This window comes from Zingiber officinale, chromosome 5A, assembly GCF_018446385.1.
Source record: "Zingiber officinale cultivar Zhangliang chromosome 5A, Zo_v1.1, whole genome shotgun sequence".
Taxonomy (NCBI): Eukaryota; Viridiplantae; Streptophyta; class Magnoliopsida; order Zingiberales; family Zingiberaceae; genus Zingiber; species Zingiber officinale.
In genome coordinates this window covers 46,685,734-46,712,555 of record NC_055994.1, presented here as the reverse complement: position 1 = coordinate 46,712,555, position 26,822 = coordinate 46,685,734, and the positions used below count along the sequence as shown (strand labels likewise).

The 26,822-nt window shown below is 40.2% G+C and overlaps 1 protein-coding gene across 1 annotated transcript; it reads left to right on the top strand.

Moving 5' to 3' along the window:
• Positions 1-25,937, top strand: LOC121979548 (calcium-dependent protein kinase 20-like). Its single transcript, XM_042531540.1, has 5 exons — positions 1-49; positions 372-487; positions 600-767; positions 873-1,245; positions 25,732-25,937. Exons 1-5 carry the CDS (start codon positions 1-3, stop codon positions 25,935-25,937), a joined length of 912 nt encoding a protein of 303 aa, XP_042387474.1.
• Positions 25,938-26,822: the final 885 nt, after the last annotated feature.

The window sequence follows — 26,822 nt, the reverse complement described above, 5'->3', positions numbered from 1 at the left end:
ATGCTCGAACCAGATCCTAAGAAGAGGTTGACGGCTCAGCAAGTTCTTGGTAACTTTTAGCTCCTCGCTTATTCGTCCTTTGTAAAGAGAGTATTAAGTATTGGTTATGTTAGTTTCTCTGTATGATCGTTCATGCTTTGTAAGAGTAGAGAAACTTATTTCTCATTGAAAATGATGTTTTACTCGTTGAGTCAGTATAACGCATGTTCCATCATTCTATTATGTATGAAGGTGCCAGTCATCAGTTTGAAACTCATCTTCACTGATAGTGCCTTGCTTACATATAGAACATCAACAAGCAGTTATATAGATATCTTTTCTAATCGAACCAATTTAGTTATATAGAATGTACTTAATCTATGAATTCGCAGATCATACATGGCTGCAGAATGCAAGTAAAGCTCCCAATGTTAATCTAGGTGAAACCGTACGAGCAAGACTTCAGCAATTCTCTGGGATGAACAAACTTAAAAAGAAAGCTCTACGGGTAAGTGATCATAGCTCAACACTCTTAAGGCATGCAACTTTTGATTTTGATTATCTATTTGTTGATTAGTGAATTATATTGCATGATAAGTCTGCTCTGCTCTTTCTTACAGGTTGTGGCTGAATACCTCTCTGTCGAGGAAGTTGCAGACATAAAGGAAATGTTTGACAAGATGGACATTAATCAAGATGGGAAACTATGCTTTGAGGAGCTGAAACTCGGTTTGCATAAGCTCGGTCACCAGATTTCAGATTCAGACATTCAGATATTAATGGAAGCAGTGAGTGCTTAACCGAACATCTCATTGAGCAGGATCATCTTCGTTGAAAATATCATGATGCCTTACTTAAAACCTCTGTCTCTTATTCGATCTTGTTGATGACAGGCTGATGTCAATGGAAGCGGTACCTTAGAATACGGAGAATTTGTTGCTATCTCAATCCACTTGAGCAAGATTGGAAACGATGAACACCTGCACAGAGCCTTCTCATACTTCGATCTGAACAAGAGTGGATACATAGAAATTGAAGAACTCAGTGATTCCTTAGCTGACGACTTGGGTCCAAACCGAGAAGAAGTTATTAATGCAATCATCCATGATGTCGACACAGATAAGGTCAGAAATTTAAGTCTTCTGTCCATGAACCATTCATCTTCTTTATACTTTTGTCTGCGGACATCAATAGTTTACGAAAATATGGCTGCATTTGCAATTATGACAACATCAGCTGACAATGGACGTCTTTCATCACAGGATGGTTAATAACTAGTCTTGGCTTGTGAACCACTAAAGATCCTTATTGCAAGCATTGAAGTAAGCATTGATGTGGTTGAGATAAATGATGAATATGTCTCTTTTTAAGCATTCAAATTAATCATCTTGTTACCTGGTGCTCTTACTACTTTTTTAACTATGATTTTTGGTCTTGGTTTACTAATATATTATTTATGTGTTTTTACAGTTTACAAATCTCAAGTACTCCAGAGTTGAAATTGATGAAGTGCGGTTCGAGTGGGCTGAATGCATGCTAGATTACATTTGAAGTGCGGTTCTACCTTGATGTGTTGTAAAAAGAATGTTTTACCTTGATTTTGATATCTATTAGCTAGCTTTTGATGTAAAAAGAATGTTTGGGTATTTTATGGATACTGTTGTAAGAAGATTATTTATATAATTTGTGAATATTTGTGTATTTTATGGATATTGTTGAATGAAGAATATTTGTGTAATTTGTGAATATTTGTGTATTTTTTTTTTATTATTGCCGGTTTTCATTGTTTCGGAAATCAAATTTGTGCTGTTAAAAAATATTCATATTACATCGGTTTTCCACCGCTGTAAAACCGGTGTTATTAAACTACTATTACATCGATCATTTACCGCTGCCAAAACTGGTGTTATTAATATACAATATTACATCGGTTTTACACCGTTGATGAAACGGTGTCGTTAAGTGATACTACATCGGTTAATAATCGATTCGAAGACCGGTGTCGTTAAGCGATACTACACCGGTTTTAACCCGATGTCTAAAATGGCAGACCTTTTACATCGGCTTCATAGACATCGGTCGAAAATGAAATAGACACCGGTGGAAAACCGATGTCTATGAGGGTTTTTGTTGTAGTGGAGCTGTCTCTATCCTCTGACGGATCTGCTGTATAGCTACTGTGGTATCTGCTACTAGATCTGTCTGAAGTTCTAGTTCTTTCTGTTCACCACTCTCATACCAGCAGATTGGAGATCTACACCTCCACCCATAGAGAGCCTCGTAAGGTGTCATACCGATAGTAGCCTGATAGTTATTGTTGTATGCAAATTCTGCTAAACTCAGATATTTGCACCAACTTCCCTTGAAGTCTAGGGCACATGCGTGGAGCATATCTTCGAGTACCTGATTTACCCGCTCCGTCTGACCATCTGTCTGAGGATGGAAGGCTGTGCTAAATTTCAACTTAGTGCCCAATGCTGACTGTACACACTCCTAGAAGTGAGAGGTGAACCTACTGTCTCTATTTGATATAATGGTCCGTGGGACACCATGCAATCTGACGATCTCCTTGAGATACAACTGAGCTAGCTGTTCCATGGAGTAGGATATTCTGATAGCTAAGAAGTGGGCTGATTTAGTCAACCTGTCGACTATTACCCAGATGGTATCAAAACCATTCGTGGTTCTGGGTAGTCCCACTATGAAATCCATAGAAATGTCTTCCCACTTCCACTCTGGAATCTGAATAGGCTGTGGAACTCCTCCTGGTCGCTGATGTTCTGCCTTGACCCTCTGACAGGTCAGACAGGTGCTAACATATCTAGCGATGTCTCTTTTCATCCCGGGCCACCAAAAACGTTTCTTTAGATCTTGGTACATCTTGGTGGAACCTGGGTGCATCGCATAAGGAGTCCTGTGAGTCTCATCTAAAATCTTCCTCTTTAGTTCCTCCTGATCTGGAACACAGAGTCTGTCACCGAAATATAATACCTCACTATCAGACACTCTGAATTCTCTACTTTCTGATTCTGCTAACCCTTGCTTGATTTTCCGAATTTCAAGGTCCTGCTCCTGAGCTGTCTGAATTTCACCAAGCAGGGTAGATGCTAATGTCATAGTAGAGAGCTGTCCCACTATAAGTTCGAGACCAAAATCTGTGATCTCTCTCTGTAGGAGCGGTGACATGGCTGCTAGTGATAATAAGGTAGCATCGGACTTCCTGCTAAGTGCGTCTGCCACCTTATTGGGTTTTCCTGGGTGGTAGAGGATGTCTATGTCATAATCTTTGACCAGCTCGAGCCATCTACGCTGTCGCATATTCAGATCCTTCTGAGTGAAGAAGTACTTCAGACTCTAATGATCTGTATACACTCTGCACTGAGCTCCATACAATTAATGTCTTCAAATTTTGAGAGCGAACACCATTGCTGCAAGCTCAAGGTCATGAGTAGGGTAGTTCTTCTCATATTCCTTGAGTTGTCTGGAGGCATAGGCGATCACCTTGCCACTTTGCATCAGCACTGCTCCTAGTCCCAACTTAGAGGCATCACTATATATATCAAAGCTGTCTGTATTCTCTGGTAGAGTCAGAATAGGTGCACTGGTCAATCTTCGTTTTAGCTCGCTGAAACTGTTCTCGCAGTCCTCGGTCCACTGAAACTTTCTGTTCTTTCTGGTAAGAGCTGTCAGTGGGGAGGCTATCCTGGAGAATTCCTCTACAAATTTTCTATAATAGCCTGCTAATCCCAGAAAGCTTCTGATCTCACTGGCGTTCTTGGGTCTTTTCCAACTACTCACAGCTTCTATCTTACTGGGGTCTACCATGATACCATCCTTTGAGATGATATGACCCAGGAAGGACACCTGATCCAACCAAAATTCATATTTTGTGAACTTGGCATACAATTGGTTCTGCTGAAGGGTCTGCAATACTATTTTCAGGTGCTCTGCATGTTCTTCCTGAGTTCCTGAATAGATAAGAATATCATCGATGAACACGATGATAAACTTATCTAAATACTCCCTGAATACCCTGTTCATGAGATCCATGAAGGTAGCTGGAGCATTCGTCAGGCCAAAGGGCATGACTACGAACTCATAGTGTCCGTATCTAGTCCTGAATGTTGTCTTGGGTATATCCCCTTCTTTAACTTTCACCTGATGATAACCTGATCTGAGGTCTATCTTAGAGAACACTGCTGCTCCCTTTAGCTGATCGAACAGGTCATCTATTCTGGGAAGAGGATACCTGTTTTTGATCGTGACTTGGTTTAGCGCTCTGTAATCTATACACAGGCGCATGCTCCCGTCCTTCTTCTTCACGAACAACACAGGCGCTCCCCATGGTGAGTGACTAGGGCGTATGAAGCCTTTGTCAAGCAGCTCCCATAGTTACTCATGAAGTTCCTTCAGTTCCGCTGGAGCCATGCGGTAGGGTGCTTTGGAGATAGGATTTGTACCGGGAATGAGTTCTATCTCAAATTCAATCTCCCTGTCTGGTGCTAGGCTGGTAACTCTTCAGGGAAGACTGCTGGCTAGTCACATACGACTCGGACCTCTGCTAGCTGTCGGTCCTTGTCCTGACTAGTACTAACTACGTGTGCTAAAAATCCCGTACATCCTGAATCCATTAATCTCTGTGCTTTCATAACTGAGAGAAACTTTTTGGCCTTTCTCTTGGGTTCTCCGATGTACTCGAACTGTACTTCTGTTTCTGGTTGGAATACGACTTTCTGTTTACGGCACTCAATGGAAGCACCGTATTTGATCAAGAAGTCCATTCCGAAAATGACATCGTAGTCAGTCATATTTAGCACTATCAGATCACAAAAGAGTTCTCTATCTGCTATAATGACTGGCACTGCTCTGAGCCAGTGCGTGGATGCCATAATTTCTCCTGAAGGTAATGTCGTCAGAAACTGACTACTGAGTACCTCTGAAGGTATTGCTAAATTCTCGGCAAATGCCTTGGATATATAAGAATGGGTTGTCCCAGTATCGAATAAGACAGTTGTACTTTGCTGTAAAATACTAATCTGACCTGTAACAACTGTCGAGGCATTTACTACGTCCTCTCTGGTGAGTGAGTAGATCCTCGCATTCGTCGTAGCTGGAGGGGCTTCTAATCTGCCCTGGCTGATGTGGGGACCATCTAGAGCAGCCTGCATCTGATGTAACTGAGCTGGCTGGCCTCCGTACTGAATCGGCTGTGGTTGAGGAAGACTAGTCTTGTTTGGGCACTGCTTAGCCATATGCCCTTCCTGTCCACACTCAAAGCATCCTCTTGTGCCCTTATAACAAACTTCAGGGTGGAATTTCCCACAAGTAGCACATTTGGGATAACTAGGCTGTTTGCTGGCTGATCCTCCCTTTGGGTAACTCCCTGGTTTGCGCTTGTTGCTGGAGTTCCCTTTCCAGTTATAGTTGTGGCCCTATTGTTTCTGAGTACCTGAGCCTCCTTGCCCTTTGGATTCTGAGAGAACTTGTTTCTGTTGCTTGATATTGTTCTGATAGTGCTCGGTAGTCAGAGCACTGCTGACTAGTTCCTCAGTGGTTTGCGGCCTATGAACGCCGCCTGCCACGTTCATTGCTATTTCCGGCCTCAGCATCTTGAGCATCAACCGGACTCGTTCTTTTTCTGTGCTGACTAGTTCAGGGCATAGGCGAGCCAATCTGTTGAATTTCTTCACAGCTTCCTCCACTGAAAGGTTGCCCTGGCAAAATTCAGTGAACTCGTCGTAGTGACGGTTCATGACCCGCATGTGAAAGCACTCCTCAAAGAATTCTTTCTCGAAGTCTGCCCATGTCATCTGGTTCACTGGGCGCTTCGCTCTAATTCTCTCCCACCACATACGTGCATCTCCTGTTAAGCAGAAGGAGGCGCACTTCACCTTCTCATGTTCTGGCCAGTCCAGAAGCTCCATTGTACTCTCCAGTGTTTTGAACCAGGCTTGGGCATCCCATGGTTCACTGGTGCCTGAGAAGTTCTCGGGCTTGACTCTCTGCCACTGGATCAGATAGGCTTCTCTTCTTGCCTCTGTTGCTGGGGCTACTGGTGATGTAGGCTGGACTGGTGGAACCTCTAAGACTACTGGCGTTGCTAAGTTTGGTTTAGGGGTGACTGTGGGAGTATTTTGCTGATTAGCCTTTAAGGTGGCTATCTCCTGTTGCTGTTCAGCTAACTGCTGCTGTAACTAAGCCACTAATGCTGTAAGGTCTGGGGGAGGCATTGAACTGCCTGCCTCATGCTGGGGCTCAGTGGCTGGTGCCCTTCTAGCTGTTGGGTTCGTCGGGCCGCGAAAACCGCTTTTTCGCGTTGCGGAAACCCCCAGTTACCCAAAGCCATGGATCTCGTGCAAAGATTCGTAAACAAATCTTTTCGAAAAACCTTTTTTCTTGTACGAGTTTGTAAAAACTTTAGATCTACACTAAAGTTAAGATCATTACCCTTGTAGCGAAGCCCTTCGCGTTCCCGCTCGTCCAAGAAGTTGCCGGATCTCTAGACCGTCAAGCGTCGGTCCTCTAGAAGTATCCACACGAACAATTCTTGATGGAGAAAACCTAAACAAAGGTGTGCTAGCACCTTGATAGGTCACGGCAAGGAAGAGGAGGGAGAGCAAGGAGAGAACCCAAGGAAGGAGAAGGAGTTACACCACTTGAATGGAAAAATGAATTCCTACACCAACACAAAGTGGCCGGCCACTCTCAAAAAACTCACAAATTAATTGCATTAATTGCAATTAATATGAAGCCATTAAGAGAATGGCTTTGTAACTTCCATGAGGTGGCACCCATGATGATGTGGAACATCATTATTGGTCCACCTAATGCCAACTCACCAATGAGGTGGCAAAAGGTCAATTCAAAATTGACCTTTGGTCTTCCTTCTCAAGTCAAGTCAAACTTGACTCAATCTCTACCATGGTTGATTTAATCTAACCATTTGATTCGAGCCAACTTAATATAATGAATCTAATTCATTAAATTAAATTGATTCAATGAGTCAAAATCTAAATTAGACTCATTGAACACATGAATCAACTTGAGTCGAACTCAAGTTAGCCCAATTAGGATTACTCTTAATCCAATTTGATTCATCAAATGAATCTAATCCTCTTGGTTCATCATATGAACCTAATCTCCATCTAATTATCCTAAGTGTGTGACCCTATAGGTTCTTGTAACGTTGGCAATGCCCTAAACCCATTTAGGAGCAAAAGTAATGAGCGGTATCTAGCAATACATCATTACTACCCAAGTTACAAGAATGTCGAGATCCGACATCACCTTGTGACTACTAATTGTGACTCCTCACAATATATGAGACATTGTCCTTCTATCCTAGACATCTAGATTGATCAATATGAGGCATAGACCGTGTCATCCTCTAATCAATCTAAATCTTGAACTCCAAGTAGACTCACTCGATCAAATGAGCTCAACATCTAATGTTGACTCATTTGGGCATGGCCATGCACTTAGTGGTCTCACTCTATCAAGAATACCGATGTCGCTCCCGTCATATGGGAGGGATAGATCCCATCTACATCACTCACATCCCTCTACATAATTCGTTATATACCCAGTAATCGCCTTTATAGTCCACCCAGTTACGGGTGACGTTTGACGAAACCAAAGTACATAACTCCTTATGTAGGGATCCATGGTGACTTCAAGTCTAAGGACTAATAGTCATACTAATAGCCACATGAGAAAGTATATGACACTCATATAACGATCCATGATACTTTCTCATGGCGGGTCATTCAGTATACATTCTCTAATGCATACCCATGTGTCAGCTTGATATCTCTATATCCATGACTTGTGAGATCAAGTCATCGAGCTGACCTACATGCTAGTCTTATTGTATTAACATTGTCCCTAAATGTTAATACTCGACTAGGAATGATTTAGAGTAGTGTTCCCTATATCATCTCACTATCGATTCAACCAATCGATTGATATAGGTAAGAACCTTATACTCAAGGACGCTATTATACTTAGTCTATTTGGCACTAATATAAGTATAATAACCAAACAAATGCCTTTATTAATATACAAGAATATGATACAATGAGTCCATACAATCATCAAATGATTGGCTCTAGGGCTCTAACTAACAATCTCCCACTAGCACTAGTGCCAATCAGTATAGGCTCTAAGGCCTAATGACCTAGTGTGACCCTCATGCTTCCTCTGTGCCAAAGCCTTGGTCAAGGGATCTGCGATGTTAGCCTCTGTAGGTACTCTGTAAATCTTCACATCTCCTCTATCGATAATCTCTCGAATGAGATGGAAGCGCCGTAGTATGTGCTTGGTCCGCTGGTGTAAGCGAGGTTCCTTTGCCTGTGCTATAGCTCCATTGTTGTCACAATAGAGCTCAATGGGGTCGAATGCTAGGAACCACCCCAAGTTCGATGATGAACTTGCGGATCCAAGCGCCTCCTTCTGCCTCGATGCAAAGAATGTACTCTTGTAGAATCACCATCGTATCCTGCTTGAACTCTTCCACACCATCATTTATGCAAAATACGAACCCCGATTGCGATCTATAGTCATCCTGCTGGAAGCTAGCATCACTGTAACCCTTTACAGCTAGCTCATCATTGCCTCCATATATCAAGAAATATTCTTTAGTCCTTCTTAAGTACTTAAGAATATTCTTGACCGCTATCCAGTGACTTTCACCTGGATCTGACTGGTATCTACTCGTCATGCTCAAAGCATACGAGATATCAGGTCGAGTACATAGCATAGCGTACATGATCGATCCTATGGCTGAGGCATAAGGGATCTGATCCATGCGGTCTCTCTCCTCTCTAGAAGAAGGACCTTGAGTCTTCGAAAGACTCACGCCATGTGACATTGGCAGAAATCCCTTCTTGGAATTCTGCATGGCAAACCGAAGGAGTACCTTGTCAATGTATGTACTCTGACATAGGCCAAGCAATCTCTTAGATCTATCTCTATAGATCTGTATCCCTAGAATGCGGGATGTCTCACCTAAGTCCTTCATTGAAAAGCAACTCCCTAGCCAAGTCTTGACAGACTGAAGCATAGGGATGTCCTTCCCAATGAGTAGTATGTCATCCACATACAATATGAGGAAGACAACTATGTCTCCTACAATCTTCTTGTAGACACAAGGTTCATCTTCGTTCTTGATGAAACCAAACTGTTTGATTGCATCATCGAATCGAAGATTCCAGCTCCGAGATGCTTGCTTTAGTCCATATATGGACCTATGCAGCTTGCATACTCTACTAGTATGTTGTGGATCTACAAAACCCTTAGGTTGTGTCATGTACACATCCTCGAGTAGGTTTCCATTCAGAAACGCGGTTTTGACATCCATCTGTCATATCTCATAGTCATGGTAGGCTGCAATAGCAAGCATGATCCGAATGGACTTAAACATCGCTACTGGAGAAAAGGTATCATCATAGTCAATACCATGAATCTGCTTGAAACCTTTAGCTACCAAGCGACCCTTATAGATAAGTCCATCCATGTCAGTCTTTCTCTTAAAGACCCACTTGCACCCTATGGGTTTTACCCCTTCAGGTGGATCAACCAAAGTCCATACTTGGTTGGTGTACATGGATTCCATCTCGGATCTCATGGCTTCTAGCCATTTCTCGGAATCTGGTCTCATCACAGCTTCCTGATAGGTGGTAGGCTCATCCTCTATGAGCACAATGTCATCATGGTCAGACAAGAGAAATGAGTTTCTCTCAGGCTGACGACGTACCCTATCAGACCTGCGAAGAGGTATGTCTATATGAACTGGTTGTTGTTCCTCAACTCCTTGTGGAACAACATCATCCACAACACTTTGTGGTTCCAATTCAATTTCCATCGAGGCATTAGTGCTATTGTTCGCATCTTGAACTTCTTCAAGATCGAACGCGTTCCTACTAGTCTTTCTAGAAACAAAATCCCTTTCTAGAAAGACCCCAGTCTTTGCCACAACTACCTTGTGCTGACTGGGAATGTAGAAGTAATATCCCTTAGTTTCCTTGGGATATCCGATGAAATAGCACTTGTCGGATTTGGGTCCTAATTTGTCTGAGACTTGACGTCGTACGTAAGCCTCACAGCCCCAAATCCTCATGAAAGACACCTGGGCATCTCTCCCAGTCCATATCCTATATGGTGTCTTTATCACGGCCTTTGATGGAACTCGGTTGAGTATGAAAGCTGCCGTGTCTAGAGCATATCCCCATAGATATGTCGGAAGATCTGTGTGACTCATCATAGATCGTACCATATCTAATAGGGTACGATTCCTCCTTTCGGATACACCATTCCACTGTGGTGTTCCAGGAGGAGTGAGTTGGGATAGAATCCCACATTCAGCTAGGTAGTCATGAAACTCATGGCTAAGGTATTCTCCACCTCGATCTGATCGAAGTATCTTAATACTCTTGCCAAGCTGGTTCTGTACTTCATTCTTGAATTCTTTGAACTTTTCAAAGGATTCAGACTTATGTGTCATCAAGTACACATAACCATATCTACTGAAGTCATCGGTAAATGTGATGAAGTATCTATAACCGCCTCTAGCAGCGAGATTGAAAGGGCCACATACATCACTATGTATGAGTCCTAACAAATCAGTCGCTCTCTCGCTGTGTTCACTAAAAGGAGTCTTGGTCATTTTGCCTCGTAGGCATGACTCGCATATCTCATATGATTCAAAATCAAATGAGTCCAGCAAACCATCCTTATGGAGCTGGGATAAGCGCTTGTCATTTATATGACCTAAGCGATAGTGCCAGAGATAAGTTTGGTTCAGGTCATTTGACTTGAACTTCTTGGTATTTATGTTATAAATAGGGCTCTCAAGGTCTAGAATATAGAGTCCGTTTATTAGTGGTCCACTACAATAGAACATATCTTTTAAATAAACAGAACAACATTTGTCTTTTATTATAAAAGAGTATCCTTTCTTATCTAAACAAGAAACTGAAACTATGTTCTTAGTAAGAGCAGACACATAACAACAATCATCTAAATCTAGTACAAGCCCAGAGGGCAGAGATAGCTGATAAGCAGCAACCCGTGCTCCATTGCCTACTCGTAGGTCCACATCGCCCTTTGCCAATGCTCTGCTATTTCTCAGCGCCTGCACATCAGTACAAATGTGAGAAGCACATCCAGTATCTAATACCCATGATGTAGAAATAGATAGATTGACTTCTATAACATATATACCTGAAGTGGAAGTCTCACTTCGCTTCTTCTTAAGATCCTCCAAGTATACTTTGCAGTTCCTCTTCCAGTGCCGGGTCTGACCGCAGTGTCCTTGGCGACCCCTCCTTTAGGTTTCAGTGTCTTGCCTTTGCCCTTGGTTTGGGACTTTCCCTTACCTTTGGGCTTGCCCTTGCCCTTGTACTTCTGGACCATCAGAATGGGCTTAACCTTCTTAAGGTTAATCTCAGCAGTTCGTAACATACTAAGTAGCTCGGGCAGTGGCTTGTCAATCTCGTTCATGTTATAGTTGAGAACGAATTGACTATAGCTATCCGGCAAGGACTGCAAGATCAAGTCAGTGGCCAACTCTTGGCCAAGTGGGAACCCCAGTCTTTGTAGGTTCTCTATGTACCCAATCATCTTGAGTACATAAGGACCTACGGGAGCCCCGTCTGACATCTTGCACTGAAACAGTGCCTTAGAGATCTCAAATCTCTCATGCCTCGCTTGTCCCTGATATAGTTGGCGAAGATGCTCAACCATATCGTAAGCGCCCATCAACTCGTGTTGCTCAGAGTTCATGGTCGCGAGCATTAGACAGGACACATCTAATGCATCATCTTGATGCTTCTTGTAAGCATCTTTGTCAGCTCGCGGGGCATTGGCAGGAGGAGCCTCCGGAATGGGCTTCTCCAGAACGTACAGTTTACATTCCTGGGTGAGAACTATTCTCAAGTTCCTGTACCAGTCCAGGAAATTCGCTCCGTTGAGCTTGTCCTTCTCAAGGACAGATCACAGGGAGAAGGAATTCGTGTTCGACGTCATGGTTATCTATAACAGAAAATTTGCAGAAATAAATATCATATTCTTTTAAAATCATTTAATTAGGCCTTTAATTAAATGATGCTCCCACTGAATACAATAATTCTTGTGGGACAAGATCCACATCATACTAACCCTTGAGTTAGCTTTGGCTAATACGCCCAAGGCATAGTATGATCGGTAGGTAACGATTACCAATTACATCTCTATGCAACTCTTGTTTATAGAATAAAATCCGCATTTATATTAAAACTCGAGTTAGCTTTGGCTAATACGCCCGAGAATTAATATAAACGTGATTTTGTCCTACCTTTCCAACCATTGGAATAATGCCTATAGTTGACTCGATCCAACCGAGTAACTAGGAATACTCAATCTAATTGAGTTTGTATTCACCCATGCGTTGATAGGCGGGACCAAGATTGTCCCTCCGTACCCTACCAAGATAATATGTATTGCTCTGCTTTGGCAGATTCAACAATACATGTGATCGAGATAGTGATAGGTATCACGGCACGGTTAGGCATTAGAGTTGAGTCGATTGAGATCTAATCTAATCGAAAAGGATGCATCTTGTGCACGACTTAGATCTAATCTAATCACAAGGGTGCATCATGTGCACGACTTAGATCTAATCTAATCGTAAGGCACTAATTAATTAACTACTTATTAAATATGCATCACATACACAAGCAATTAATTAATCTATTTGTGATTTAGTCATGGCCCTACTACGATCTTCTCAAGCCAATGAGAAGATCGATTGGTCAACCTAGGGTCAACAGCTTCTCCAAGCTCCTCCCTTTGACCACCTTGTGTTGCTCGTGCCCGCCTCGGAACTCCGTCTCGTGTGGACCCTCCACCGCTCCAATTTGTACATTACAATTTGAAACTTGAGTTACATTCGAGTCTAAATCTAATTTACAACAAGAATATAAGAGAAGGCACGACGCGCAGGTCGCAAATATAATACAACACTCGCAAACACATAACGGCACGCAGGCCGTATTATGAATTACAACACAACCAATCATATTGGGTTTTTGGGCCATGACTATCACAAAATTAATATATAATTCAAAATTATATATTTTCATAATTTTCTATAATTTTAAAAATAATTTTTACAATTTTTACGAGTAAAATTTCCCGGCGGTCCCGTTTAGCGGTTTCGGGCGCAATCGCGGAACGGATCCCCTTGCGGGGCCCAGGGGCAGCGCCCCTACCCGCGATCTAACCATCGTGAGGGTTCCTTTGTGATCCAACAGCGCCTAAACCCGCTGTCCCAAAACGATTTGGGTCGAGACATTGCCGTTTCGGAAAAAATCTTCCCGGCGGGTTCGTTTTTAGCGATTTCGGGTGCAATCGCGAAGCAAATTCCCTTGCGGGGTTAGGGGCAACGCCCCTACCCACGATCTAACCATCGTGAGTTGCTCCTTTGCGATCTAATGGCACCCGACCCCACTGTCCCAAACGGATTTGGGGCAAAACGAAGCCGTTTAAAAGAAAACTTTCCGGTAGCCGAAGCCTATAAGTGCCGAGACACTTGTGCTTCGCTTCTACGGAAAAATTACTCATAAAAACTCTAAACACTCAATTTTTACAGAAAATCACAGAAGGTATATTTTTCATAAAAATACAAATGAACTCGTACAAGTCTTTGCACGTGGCTCTGATACCACTGTTGGGTTCGTCGGGCCGCGAAAACCGCTTTTTCGCGTCGCGGAAACCCCGAGTTACCCAAAGCCATGGATCTCGTGCAAAGATTCGTAAACAACACTTTTCGAAAAACCTTTTTTCTTGTACGAGTTTGTAAAAACTTTAGATCTACACTAAAGTTAAGATCATTACCCTTGTAGCGAAGCCCTTCGCGTTCCCGCTCGTCCAAGAAGTTGTCGGATCTCTAGACCGTCAAGCGTCGGTCCTCTAGAAGTATCCACACAAACAATTCTTGATGGAGAAAACCTAAACAAAGGTGTGCTATCACCTTGATAGGTCACGGCAAGGAAGAGGAGGGAGAGCAAGAAGAGAACCCAAGGAAGGAGAAGGAGTTACACCACTTGAATGGAAAAATGAATTCCCACACCAACACAAAGTGGTCGGCCACTCTCAAAAAACTCACAAATTAATTGCATTAATTGCAATTAATATGAAGCCATTAAGAGAATGGCTTTGTAACTTCCATGAGGTGGCACCCATGATGATGTGGAACATTATTATTGGTCCACCTAATGCCAACTCACCAATGAGGTGGCAAAAGGTCAATTCAAAATTGACCTTTGGTCTTCCTTCTCAAGTCAAGTCAAACTTGACTCAATCTCTACCATGGTTGATCTAATCTAACCATTTGATTCGAGCCAACTTAATATAATGAATCTAATTCATTAAATTAAATTGATTCAATGAGTCAAAATCTAAATTAGACTCATTGAACACATGAATCAACTTGAGTCAAACTCAAGTTAGCCCAATTAGGATTACTCTTAATCCAATTTGATTCATCAAATGAATCTAATCCTCTTGGTTCATCATATGAACCTAATCTCCATCAAATTGTCCTAAGTGTGTGACCCTATAGGTTCTTGTAACGTTGGCAATGCCCTAAACCCATTTAGGAGTATAAGTAATGAGCGGTATCTAGCAACACATCATTACTACCCAAGTTACAAGAATGTCGAGATCCGACATCACCTTGTGACTACTAATTGTGACTCCTCACAATATATGAGACATTGTCCTTCTATCCTAGACATCTAGATTGATCAATATGAGGTATAGACCGTGTCATCCTCTAATCAATCTAAATCTTGAAATCCAAGTAGACTCACTCGATCAAATGAGCTCAACATCTAATGTTGACTCATTTGGGCATGGCCATGCACTTAGTGGTCTCACCCTATCAAGAATACCGATGTCGCTCCCGTTATATGGGAGGGATAGATCCCATCTACATCACTCACATCCCTCTACATAATTCGTTATATACCCAGTAATCGCCTTTATAGTCCACCCAGTTACGGGTGACGTTTGACGAAACCAAAGTACATAACTCCTTATGTAGGGATCCATGGTGACTTCAGGTCTAAGGACTAATAGTCATAATAATAGCCACATGAGAAAGTATATGACACTCATATAACGATCCATGATACTTTCTCATGGCGGGTCATTCAGTATACATTCTCTAATGCATACCCATGTGTCAGCTTGATATCTCTATATCCATGACTTGTGAGATCAAGTCATCGAGCTGACCTACATGCTAGTCTTATTATATTAACATTGTCCCTGAATGTTAATACTCGACTAGGAATGATTTAGAGTAGTGTTCCCTATATCATCTCACTATCGATTCAACCAATCGATTGATATAGGTAAGAACCTTCTACTCAAGGACACTATTATACTTAGTCTATTTGGCACTAATATAAGTATAATAACCAAACAAATGTCTTTATTAATATACAAGAATATGATACAATGAGTCCATACAATCATCAAATGATTGGCTCTAGGGCTCTAACTAACACTAGCTGGGCGTCCTCGTGTCATCTCTAAAGGAACAAAGGACATACATAACTAAAGCATCATGTTTACCTAGCTAATACTATCATGTTAGTTACTATCACAGATAAGCATACTCTAGTTATCTACAAACATGAAAGCAATAAACATAACAAAGTGAGAGGTATTCTTACTTGGAAGCTGCAGGTTCAATGTCGATGTGTGTGTAGGAAGTATGGAACCTGGCTCTGATACCACTCTGTAACGACCCGCCTTCTACTGGCTAGGTTGTGAGGCTGGACCATCACATTATGATGTGCTAAACTATATCCATGACCATCACTAAGTCTAGGTGCGCAAGCTGTACTAATTAAAACTTTGCTAAACTATTACCATTTCTTGATTCTATATGTGCTAAGGGGTGTAATCTAAACAATTCATGACATATATTACATCCCCCAATGGTCAAGGAACTTAACTAAGGGTTTCTTACTGACACCAGGCCTCCCAATCGATCCACGGATCGATTGGAATGGCTTGATCGATCCATTGATCGATCCAGGTGGCTACTGTATACGGAACTTAGGTTGGATCGATCCAGTGATCGATTCAGCACGCTACTATGCTCGGGGCAATATTCTGGATCGATCGGCTGATCGATCCAGACTGGCCAATCGATCCAGTGATCGATCCCAGAGCTTTCTGTTCGCGACAGAAGGCATCCGGATCGATCGGCTGATCGATCCAAGAGCTTACTGTTCGCGGTACGAACTTCTCAATCGATCGGCTGATCGATCGAGAAGCCTCCAATCGATCGGCCGATCGATTGGGGTTTCTGATTTCGTATAGAAGTCTAATTTTAGCACTGTTTCGTGCCTCAATCACACACACAAGTTCTAAAATGACTAGGACACAATCTAGCATCACATAACTGATGTTCTAAGCATGGTAGAGTGCATAATTTACTAGTTCATGGCATTTAACATACTAAGGTGCGGAATAATAAAATGTTAAAAAGTTTTAATGTTCAAAACAAAACTCGCTGAGATGCCCTAAGATCTTTGTTCCAAGTTCCATCCACACACATCTTCATCACTGCATTGACCTCCAGCCTCCATTAGTCCATCTTCCCTTTACCTTTATCTGTAGTATAAGGAAAATAGTATCTGTAAGCTTGAGAGCTTAGTAAGAAACCATCTACCTCACAAAACATGCATACAATGCAGATTATGTTTTTAAAACATGCTATTTGAAATACATACTGAATATGCTAAGCATGGCATGGCATACAACACATAGAAACAAAACTGATCATGGCAATAAAGCTAATTATAAACTATCACATTGTATCAATAGAAAGCTAAACTGATACCATGGTTGAGCTAAGCTAATACTAATCTGATGCTAAAGCTGTACTGAATTCACATAACTATTTTGTGATGTTTGAAAACTATATATAATAAGTGAAAACACATAATCATGTTGCTGTTTGGGCCCGGCAACTGTACTTGCTGTGCGCGCATCCCTAACTAGACCCGGGTTTGCAAGTCCCGAATTTAGTAGGATTACTAGGTTATCTGAACCTAGGGACGACTATGGGAGCCCAACCCAATGGATATCTAATCCGGTACAGTGCCACTGAGAAAGTAAAATACTGCACATAGCTAATTATTACTTGTCTTGCTCTTTCTAGGTTATCTGAACCTAGAGCTAGGTTGTCTGAACCTAGAGGCGACTGTGGGAGCCCACCCATTGGACATCTAGTCCTATAAGAGCTGTAGCAAGACTAAATAAGCTGTGAAAATGCTTCTATTGTATTTATCTAAGCTAATAAAATGCCTAAGTTGCATTTTAACTGTGCTAACAATTTATTCGAACACTTGGTATGCGCTAATTCGCATCCTTGGTGCCGAAAATCTACATACTCCTACGCTGAAGCATAAAATTCATACGGAAGCTACTTATACTACAGGTGAGGGGTTTCTTACCTCCTGTGCTAGTTTTCTTACGATTCTAATCGCTAGATTTCCGGAGGAGACGATCCTTTCGACGATCTTCTCGCGTCTATGCGTTCCTCTCGCGGAGGGGAGCGTCCTCGCGTCGAAGTCGTCGCCGGAAAGTGCCCTTGGGGACGGAACCCTAGCCTTGCTTGTGGTTGGCGCCGAGAGATGAGGGAGAAGGAGGGGTCGGCGGGATTAGGTTGAGGAGAAGAAAAGTCACGATCAAAATAACTCTTCACTAATTTATTTCCCTATTTATATTAAGTGGGTAATTCGGCCCAACTCTAACATAAATATAATTGTTCCTCTCTTCTTTCAACACACCCCTGCTGGGGCCACATGGTTTACTAAAGCTATCTATAAGTCATAGGGTTCGCTAGGTCTCGGGTTCGATTCCCGCTTAAGCTATTTTACGTTTCTATTTATTTTTGCTACTTCCGCTACTCTAAAAATTCCATAAAAATATTCTAAAATTCCAGAAAAATCATAGAATATTTCTAAAATAATTTTGAGAATTTTCGGGCGTTACATTCCACCCCTGGTCAGTGGATTTTTGCCTCCCCCGGGATTCGAACTCTAAACCTCCAGGCTTAAGTATTAGAGTTTATGAATCCTGGTAACCAAGTGAGTCACTTGGTTACCAGGATTCATAAACTCTAATACTTAAGCCTGAAGGTTTAGAGTTCGAATCGTGGGGGAGGCAAAAATCCACTGCCAGGGGTGGAAAGTCCTAGTGAGTAACGGCACAGCCAAGGGTCGTCGGTCGACGACATGATAGGTCACCAAATGGGCCGACGACATAAGGGTCGACGGTCGACGACCCAAGGGTCACCAAATGGGCCGCCAAATGGGCCAGAGGGTCGGGTCGTTACAAAGAATACCGTGTGAACTTGGTAAGAAAGATGTTCACCAGGAGAAAGAAGAACTTCAGGAAAAAGGACTTGCAAAAGATCAACTCCACCTCCAACTCTAACAACAAGAATGTGACCTGTTTTGGATGTAACAAGAAAGGGCACTACAAGAACGAGTGCCCAAAAGTGAAAGACAACAAATCAAAAACAACCAGAAAAAAGGTGCTCAAGGCAACTTGGGGTGAGTCGTCCGGAGATGAATCAGGCAACGCAGAACCAAAGCACAGCAACTACCTCGCGTTGATGGCTTATGAATCAGAACCAGAGAACGAATCGAAAGATGGGTCCAAACCCGAATCAAGCCACGAGTTCATACTCGTTTCCAAAGGTTCCAATGAGGTATACTTTGGTTTAAGTAAAAAGTTCTTTAAAGTTATTGAATGCTTGAATAAAAAATTAACTATATCTGAGAATGAAATAAACAAACTAACAAAGGAAAATAATAAACTTAATGAACAATTAAAATTGAGTGCAACGACTGAACCAATTCAAGCTGAAATCCCAACTCAAGTTGCAAAACTTGAAGAGGATAATTCCAGATTAAAAAATGAAACAATTAAACTAAAAGAGTTACTACAAAAATTCACAACTAGATCCAAGTACCTCGATATAATACTTGGATCACAAAGAGTTGTGTACAATAAGTTCGACTCGGATATAAGCCCAGCTCAACCAATAAATCTTTTATATCTTTAGTTAACCAAAATAAAAATCAAAGTAAAGCTTGGGTTCTGAAAGTGTGTCTAATCACGCAAGTAGGACTCAATCAATATTACATACCTAAAGATAAAATTTATTATATAAATCAAAATAAAAAAAAAAGACTCTCCCTTAAACTCTAAATTTAAATATTTAAAAATAAGTACAAAACAAACAACCTTAAGTTATTTAAACTTAACTTAAATAAATACAATATAAACAAAAACTATAACCAAGTATACTACAACTATAAAACTAATCGACGTAAACCCAAAACATAACCCAAAAGATTCAATAATTCAGGGGGAGGCTCTAAATTAGTTGGCACCTCCAAAATAATAATTTACCCGGATGGGTAATTAGGACTAGGCCAAAGAGGGTCAAAAGTTTAACTTGACCTACTGTACTGGTGATGTTTTGGATGATAGTAGGTTAGGAAAGCTCAGTCTGTGCATGTCTAGGAAGATATGGCTTTGACCTGGTGCATTTGGCTTAGTGGAACTAACTGAAGCTACCCCTTACGAATCCTAACTAGTTAGACCAAGATTTTGTACTAAGTTCAGTGGATAGGACTATTTGAAAAACCTCAAAGGCATGGTTACTATAATGATATCTAGGTGACTCACCATAGCCCAGAAGTTTATCCAAAGAATACCTGTTTGTTGAACCCAAAGCTAAACTTAAATTTAATACAAAGTTAAATCAAATCTTGAAATTAAATTTTAACTCTTCTCACAAAATTATAAGATTCCCTAATTGAAAACGTAGATCGGGTGAGATAACTAAGGACTAAATTTAATCTAAATTCAAATCAAATTCAACTTAAACTTAAAAATTAAACTTAAACTTTAAATTAAACTAAAACCTTAATTTAAACTTAAACTTTAAATTAAACTTAAACTTTAAATTAAACTTAAACCTTAAATTAAACTTAAACATAAATTAAATTTAAACTTTAAATTAAAATTGAAATTAAACTTAAAAATTTAAAGTAAAATTAAAAATAAAAATAAACTTAAAATTTAAAAAATTAAACTTAAAATTAAAATTTAAAAAATTAAAAAAAAAACTTAAAATTAAAAAAGTAAAATTAAAATTAAAAATTTTAAATTTAAATTTAAAAATAAAATTAAACTTAACTTAGACTTAAATTTAAAATTAACTTCAAAATTAAAAAAAAATGAAAAGGGTGCCTCCCGAAGGTGCCTCTGACACCATCGGAGGCACCCCCAAGAGAGGTGGGAAAAATCTCGCCTAAACTGTGGAAGGCGCCTTTAGCCGTTTGAAGGTGCCCTCCATAAGATATGGAAGGCGCCTTCCATGAAGCTTGAAGGCGCCTTCAACCGTGTCTTTCAACAAATAGAATCGAGTTCTGTTCGCGATTTCAGCAGCAACAAAGCACCTTCCAACCCAGATTTCTCAACATTTTCATCTCAAAGTCTCAAAAATGCCTCCTAGGTATACCTTACCTCAATATGTATCTTCAATACTTAGTTTATATACATTTTTCTTGTCTATTTATACCTATATGTGTATAAAATTAGGATAAGACGACATGTTTCCCCTAGCACTAGTAATGCTCCATTTGTTGATGCTAGGTTTCCCACCGAGCGGCTTAGGCTAGATTTTATTAAGCATACATATAGTCCATTGAAATCTAGGTACTTGAATAGGACCTTTTTTACCCAGTATTGCACCCCTATTACACAGGTCATTGAGCATTACCAATTAGAAAAACTGTTTATTGCAGTCATGCAGTAAATCTTGATTTATGTGCTCAGTTCTATAATAACATAGAACGGATAGATGACCTGACCTACTCTACCAGAGTTGGTGGAAAGGATTTTCATTTTTCACCTACTTTATTATATACTAGCCTAGGACTCAAGACATCGGCATGTCTATTTTGTGTTACCCTAGTAAGGATCTACCATTTGGTGAGCCCTACGCCCATATTACATTAGATACTATCTTCATGTATTTTTTTGGGGAGGAGAGAGTACCTACAGTGACTAACTTTAGGTCACTCTCACTCAGGGTCCAGGACTATATCCTGTATCGAGTCTTGACTACATGCATTTTGCCGATCACATCTTGTGACATTGCGATGATGAGACCTTCCCACTCCTTCTTTTTGTATGACATCTATCAGTGTCTAGTCATTGGCATTGCATTACATATATTTCATAATATTATACATGCATCTGATCTTATCACTAGGTCTGAGGTCCACATGCCCTATTGTCATATTTTGACATATATATTTTTGACCTTAGAGATAGATATGACCCAAGGGAGGACTACTTCCCTTAGTGCATATGACAAGTTTGGTTAGCATCAGCTAGCATTAGCACATATAGACATCACCGCTCAGGAGATTCTAGCTTGGAGAGGTGTGCCTTACTAGTCATACTAGTCAAGGCCGAGGATGAGTTTCCACCTTTTATTCCAGCCAAGGGAGAGGAGTAGCCAGAGTTTACGGCTGAGGAGATATTTGGATATCCTCCCACTTTAGCCCAGCCCCCGACCTTGACCCAACCCTCGACTTATATATCCGTCGAGAATCGAGTAGCTCGAGTTGAGGAGTCTTCTACACAGTTTCGGCCGTCAGTCTCGGATGGATTCAGCACACTCTAGGGGGAGATGACCACTAGATTTACTTCTCTCTAAGACAACATGACCACCAGATTTTAGCAGATTCTTTAGGCTCTGCGCACTCCTAAGCGACCCTTACCACCACCTACTGACGATGATCAGACCTAATCGTGTTACATACATTATTATGCATTGTACATGACTTGACTTACTATTTTCAGTTCGTTTTTTTGTCTGATTGTTAAAATTAGGAATATGTTTCATAGACTAAGGCCATCATTTTTAAAAATTATTTTCAAAATTTCTAAATTCTAGGATAAAATTCTTTATTTATTTTTCTCAAAATTCCCTTATTTTTAGAATTTCAAAATCAATTTTATCCTTAGTCTAAATCAAATTCTTAGAAAGCATGTTCCTATAGATCTAGGACTTGAGCATCTCACCAACACATTAGAGTTACCTTGTTTGTGTATTCCTAAACTTAGAAAAGGGTGAGATGCATAGGCATATTGCCTGGACTTAAGATGCTTATATCAGTGCGTCAACATAAGTTTGGGCGTTAAATACCAAATCTATAGCAATCAGGTTAAGTAATTCAGGTTAGTCAAACACTAACTGGATAAAATAACTTAATCTGACTAACCAAGTGCTATCTTCTAATAGTTAGTTAGTAACTAACGGTTAGGCAGTTAAGGACAACTCATAGTTGATCAACTTATTTTGAAGTAATCTTAGGTTCGGGGAGAGGATAAATAAGTCAACAAAATTTTGAAAACATTCCATTTTACTCTTTCAAAAATCCATTTTTAAATTATTACATGTTTCAAAAAATTATTTTGAAAACTGTTTCAATTTTTTCAAACTACTGTAAAACAATTTTAAATGTTGCGGCACTTAGCATTTTAACCTTTTTTTTAAGCTTTTAAAGTTTTTCTGGAGCACTTGGCATTTTCAAAATTATTTTTGGCAAACCTTAAAGTTTCTAAAGGTAGTAGATTTTAAAAGTATTTTTAACTTTATTAGTCTTATGAAATACTAATATACAGTGTTTTAAAATTTATTTTGAAAAATATCTTTAATCTGCTTTACAAGATATTTTGAAAACACTTTGAAAAAATATTTTGAAAAGGTTCTTTTCAAAATCATTTTTTTTAAATTTCATGTTTGCTTTATCATTTTGAAATGCTAAGTGGTTTCAAAACTATCTTTGCATATATTTTGTAAAATAGAGTTTTTTGAAAGGTTTTATGGTTATAGATTTTTTTCTCCCTCAAGTAATCCTGAAAACTATTTATTGTACACATTTCTTTATTTTACTTTTCTTAGCACATCTTTTTCTTAAATATCTATTCCTGTTTTGTTTGATGAATGCCAAATGGGGAGGGTTAAGGGGTTAAGTTGATTAAATTAGCAAACTCTGAAACGAATTAAATTGAATAACTTAAACCATATTCTTTGTGTGTTTTTCCTAACTTAACCCAGGTTGTCAATGCATCGAAAAGGGAGAGATTATTGGTGTAGTTTTGCACTAACGGTCTAACTCAGGTTTTGATGAATGACAAGTAAGTTAAGTTAGGTTTTGCTTGTGATCTAACAACTTGATTAAGTGTGTAGAAGAAGTCCAGATAGGTTGACAAACTAACCATATATCTAGCAGGAAATCCAGCTAGGTTGATAAGCCGACCGGATAGTTGGTACGAAGCCCAGATAGGTCGACGGGTTGACCGGATATCTAGCATGAAGTCTAGGTAGGTCGACGGGATGACCGGATGTCTGGCAAACTGGTAAGTTAAGGTAAGTCACTGGAGGAGAGTGACCAAGTGAGGATGCATCCCGATTAAAGGGACAGTAGGCATTGATCTAGTTTAGGTCTATTTGGGATCCCTAAGCTGAAACCTTGACTAGTTCCTAGTCTTGGGTAAACATGAACTAATTACTACTCTTTATTATTATTAAATTATCCTAATACTTGTTTTGTAGAATATTTTGGACTAACATTATTTTGCAGGGCAAGGAGAAGAAAATTACCTTCGAATGAATAGTGCCTAAAGGCGCCTTCAAGCAGTGAAGGCGTCTTCGTACTGTTCATAAAAGGCGCCTTCCATAGCTATGGAAGGCGTCTTCCACAGGATAAATTTTTAATGTCACAGCGGATAAGTATCGAACTATTTGGGATTGAATTTACCTCATTGGAGGCGCCTTCCAAACCTTTTATAAGGCTATCTCGAGAAGGCATTGAAGAACAACACATATACGAGCTACTACGCGTCCATTTGAGGCTCCGACTGCTCCGGGCTCCTGCTACGACTCTACTAAAAAGTTGTTGCATCCAACGACTGATCCGATGACTTTTGATTATGATAGGCAGACTGACTCCGACACACGAGCACTTTCACATCAATTCCTAAAGTGTTGGTAACAAGATTTCTAGTTGTAATTAAATTCTGCAAAAAGAAAGTGTAGTCTGTTACACTTCTCCGAACTTTCTCTGTACTTGATTCCCTCTTCCAGAGATACCAAAAGAGGTTTTTAGTAGATTACCTATCGATAGGTCCATGGGACCTAGGTCTTGGAGTAGGAATCGCTGAATGCTCTGAATCAAGTAAAATCACTCATGTTTTCCTGTGTTATTCGCCTTTTTAATTAATTTCCGCTGTACATACTCGTGATTTCAAAACCAAAAAGAACGAGTTTTTGAAAACCACGTGATTCACCCTCCTCTCATGTGCGTAATCGATCCAACAACTATTACATTATGCTATCAACTAATTGATATTCATATAAACATCGGGTTGTCAACTCATTAATATATATACATCATATATATATCACCCAACTTCACCTCTATCCACATTGACCTTGGAGTGAGTCCAAAAAAATTAATGCTTCAAGTTAAAGTCAGTTGGTTAATCATGAGATCATATCTCAATAGTTCGAACATATTTAATTTTAAGTTGGATTTGAAGTGAGTCCAATAATCCAATCAATAAATCAAAATCTGGCTCTTACATATTAATGGAAAGTGTATGTTTTAATAATTTCGTAAGGGTTTTTAGGTCTCATCCCCTCTTCCATTCAAATAATAAAGCAATCTATATAGCAAATATGGTATGATATAATTAATGTATCTAATCATGGAATATGACATGGCATGACACAATTAATACAACTAATTAAGGCATAATTAATGTCATAGCTATCATATATTTTTATTTGAAAATAAAATATGATTAAGAATTGATTTCTATAAATCAAAATGTCTTAATTAAATTAGGAAATAATTTCCAAACTTAATTACATAAATAATTCTTAATCAAGAAAATCTAATTAATTAAGAAATAATTTCCTAATTTAAAATCTCTTAACCGATTATGAAATATATTCATAATTATAATTTCTTAATTAATTCCTAATCTTTCTAAATTAGAATTTCGTAAATTATTTTAGAAAATTTTTAAAATTAGAATTTTGTAAATTAGAAAACTTTTTAAAATTAGAATTTCTTAAAAAATCAAGAATTTTTTTTAAATTGAATTTATAACCAACTAGGACTCATAAAATAATTTTATGATTATATTGAAGCACGATCAGGCTCTAATACCACAATTGGAGAGCCCGATGGATGAGTGCATTGGACACATTTTGCAAATCTGCAATGGAAGACAAATAATAATTAAACTATTTTACAGGAATTTAGGAACACAAGAAGTCAAGTGGAAGACGTAGCTAGCGAGAAGGATGATATAGGAAAGGAGTCGACAGGCTCAATGCATCCGAAGGATGAGGTGCTATGGAAAAGTACACTGTTAGAATAATTATAGGGGTATTTTTGTCATTTGGTGTATATCTTCTTTTCTATATAAAGACCTAACTCGTGGTTCCCAATATACGAGAATTTAGGTTTTACTTTGTACATGGTATCAGAGCCAAGTTAAAACCCTAATTTCTTTCCTCTACCCCGCGTCGTCTTTCCTCTACCCATGTCGTCTTTCTATCCAGCGACTTTCTGTCCTCGCTTCCAGATCACGCATCGCGACTGCGAGATCGACACTCCTCCGAGGCCTTCCCAGCGACGTACCTCCGCTTCCTCCGCCTCGGCCGATTCCTTCCGAGGAACAGTCACGGCCGCAAAAGAAGACTCGCCGCCTCCTCTCTGATCTCGTGCCTCCTCTGCCGCAAGTTCTTTGTAGCCATCCAGCGTGTAGGGAGCGACGACTGCTTCCTCTGAGGCTCACGACCATGGATTTAGCACAAACCCCTGTGCATGAACCCCTGTGCCCAGGTCCTCCTTTCGTACCTTCAGATCCACTCGCGTTTTGATCCCTCGCGGGAGAGGAGCACGAACCCCCGTCTCTGCGTTCTGATCCCTCACGAGAGAGGAGCACGAACCCCTGTGCCCAGGTCCTCCTTTCGTGCCTTCAGATCCACTCGTTGGGGAATGAATAGAAGAACCTTCACCTCTGCCCCTGCTCTGTCACCAGCAGCCAACAAGCCCGACGCCAGAAGAAGCAATCTCTTTCAGCAGAAGCAAGCTCAGTTTATCTATTCATGGCTACATCTGGCGCCCCAAAGCCAGATATTTCAATCTTTACCAATCATATTACTGCACCCCTTTCTTCCGAGCAGTTGGATGGTAAAAATTATATCTCCTGGGTATCTCACATTGAACTTTGGCTTGTTGGACAGGGGTATGAAACACATCTCACTCAAACTGAAGAAGATGTTCAAGACGCCGATCGTCCTCTGTGGAAGAAGGTTGACGCTCAGTTGTGTTGTATTATCCGAGCCACCATCCATCCATCTCTTAGGGATGTCTTCTATACTCACAAAACTTGTAAAGCTGTTTGGACACAGGCTCAACAACTCTTTACAAACACCTCTCGGCGACTCTATCAAGTTTGTGAAGATCTCATGACCATCCTCAGCGCTCATCAGATTAAGGATTCAATGTCAACTTATCTGGGTTCAGTCTCTAGTCTTCTTTGTGATTTCAATGAACTGCTCCCACCTGCGGCCAATCTTGCTGAAGAGCTTGAAAATCGGAAGAAATTTTTTATGTCTCTGGCTTTATATGGTCTGCCCACAGATTATTCTCATGTTCGTGATCAGATCC

Coding starts and splice junctions, on each gene's coding strand:
- LOC121979548 (XM_042531540.1), top strand. CDS start 1: ATGCTCGAACCAGATCCTAAGAAGAGGTTGACGGCTCAGCAAGTTCTT. Junction 50..371: donor GACGGCTCAGCAAGTTCTTG/GTAACTTTTAGC, acceptor ATGAATTCGCAG/ATCATACATGGCTGCAGAAT. Junction 1,246..25,731: donor ACGTCTTTCATCACAGGATG/GTTAATAACTAG, acceptor CCTCGCTTCCAG/ATCACGCATCGCGACTGCGA.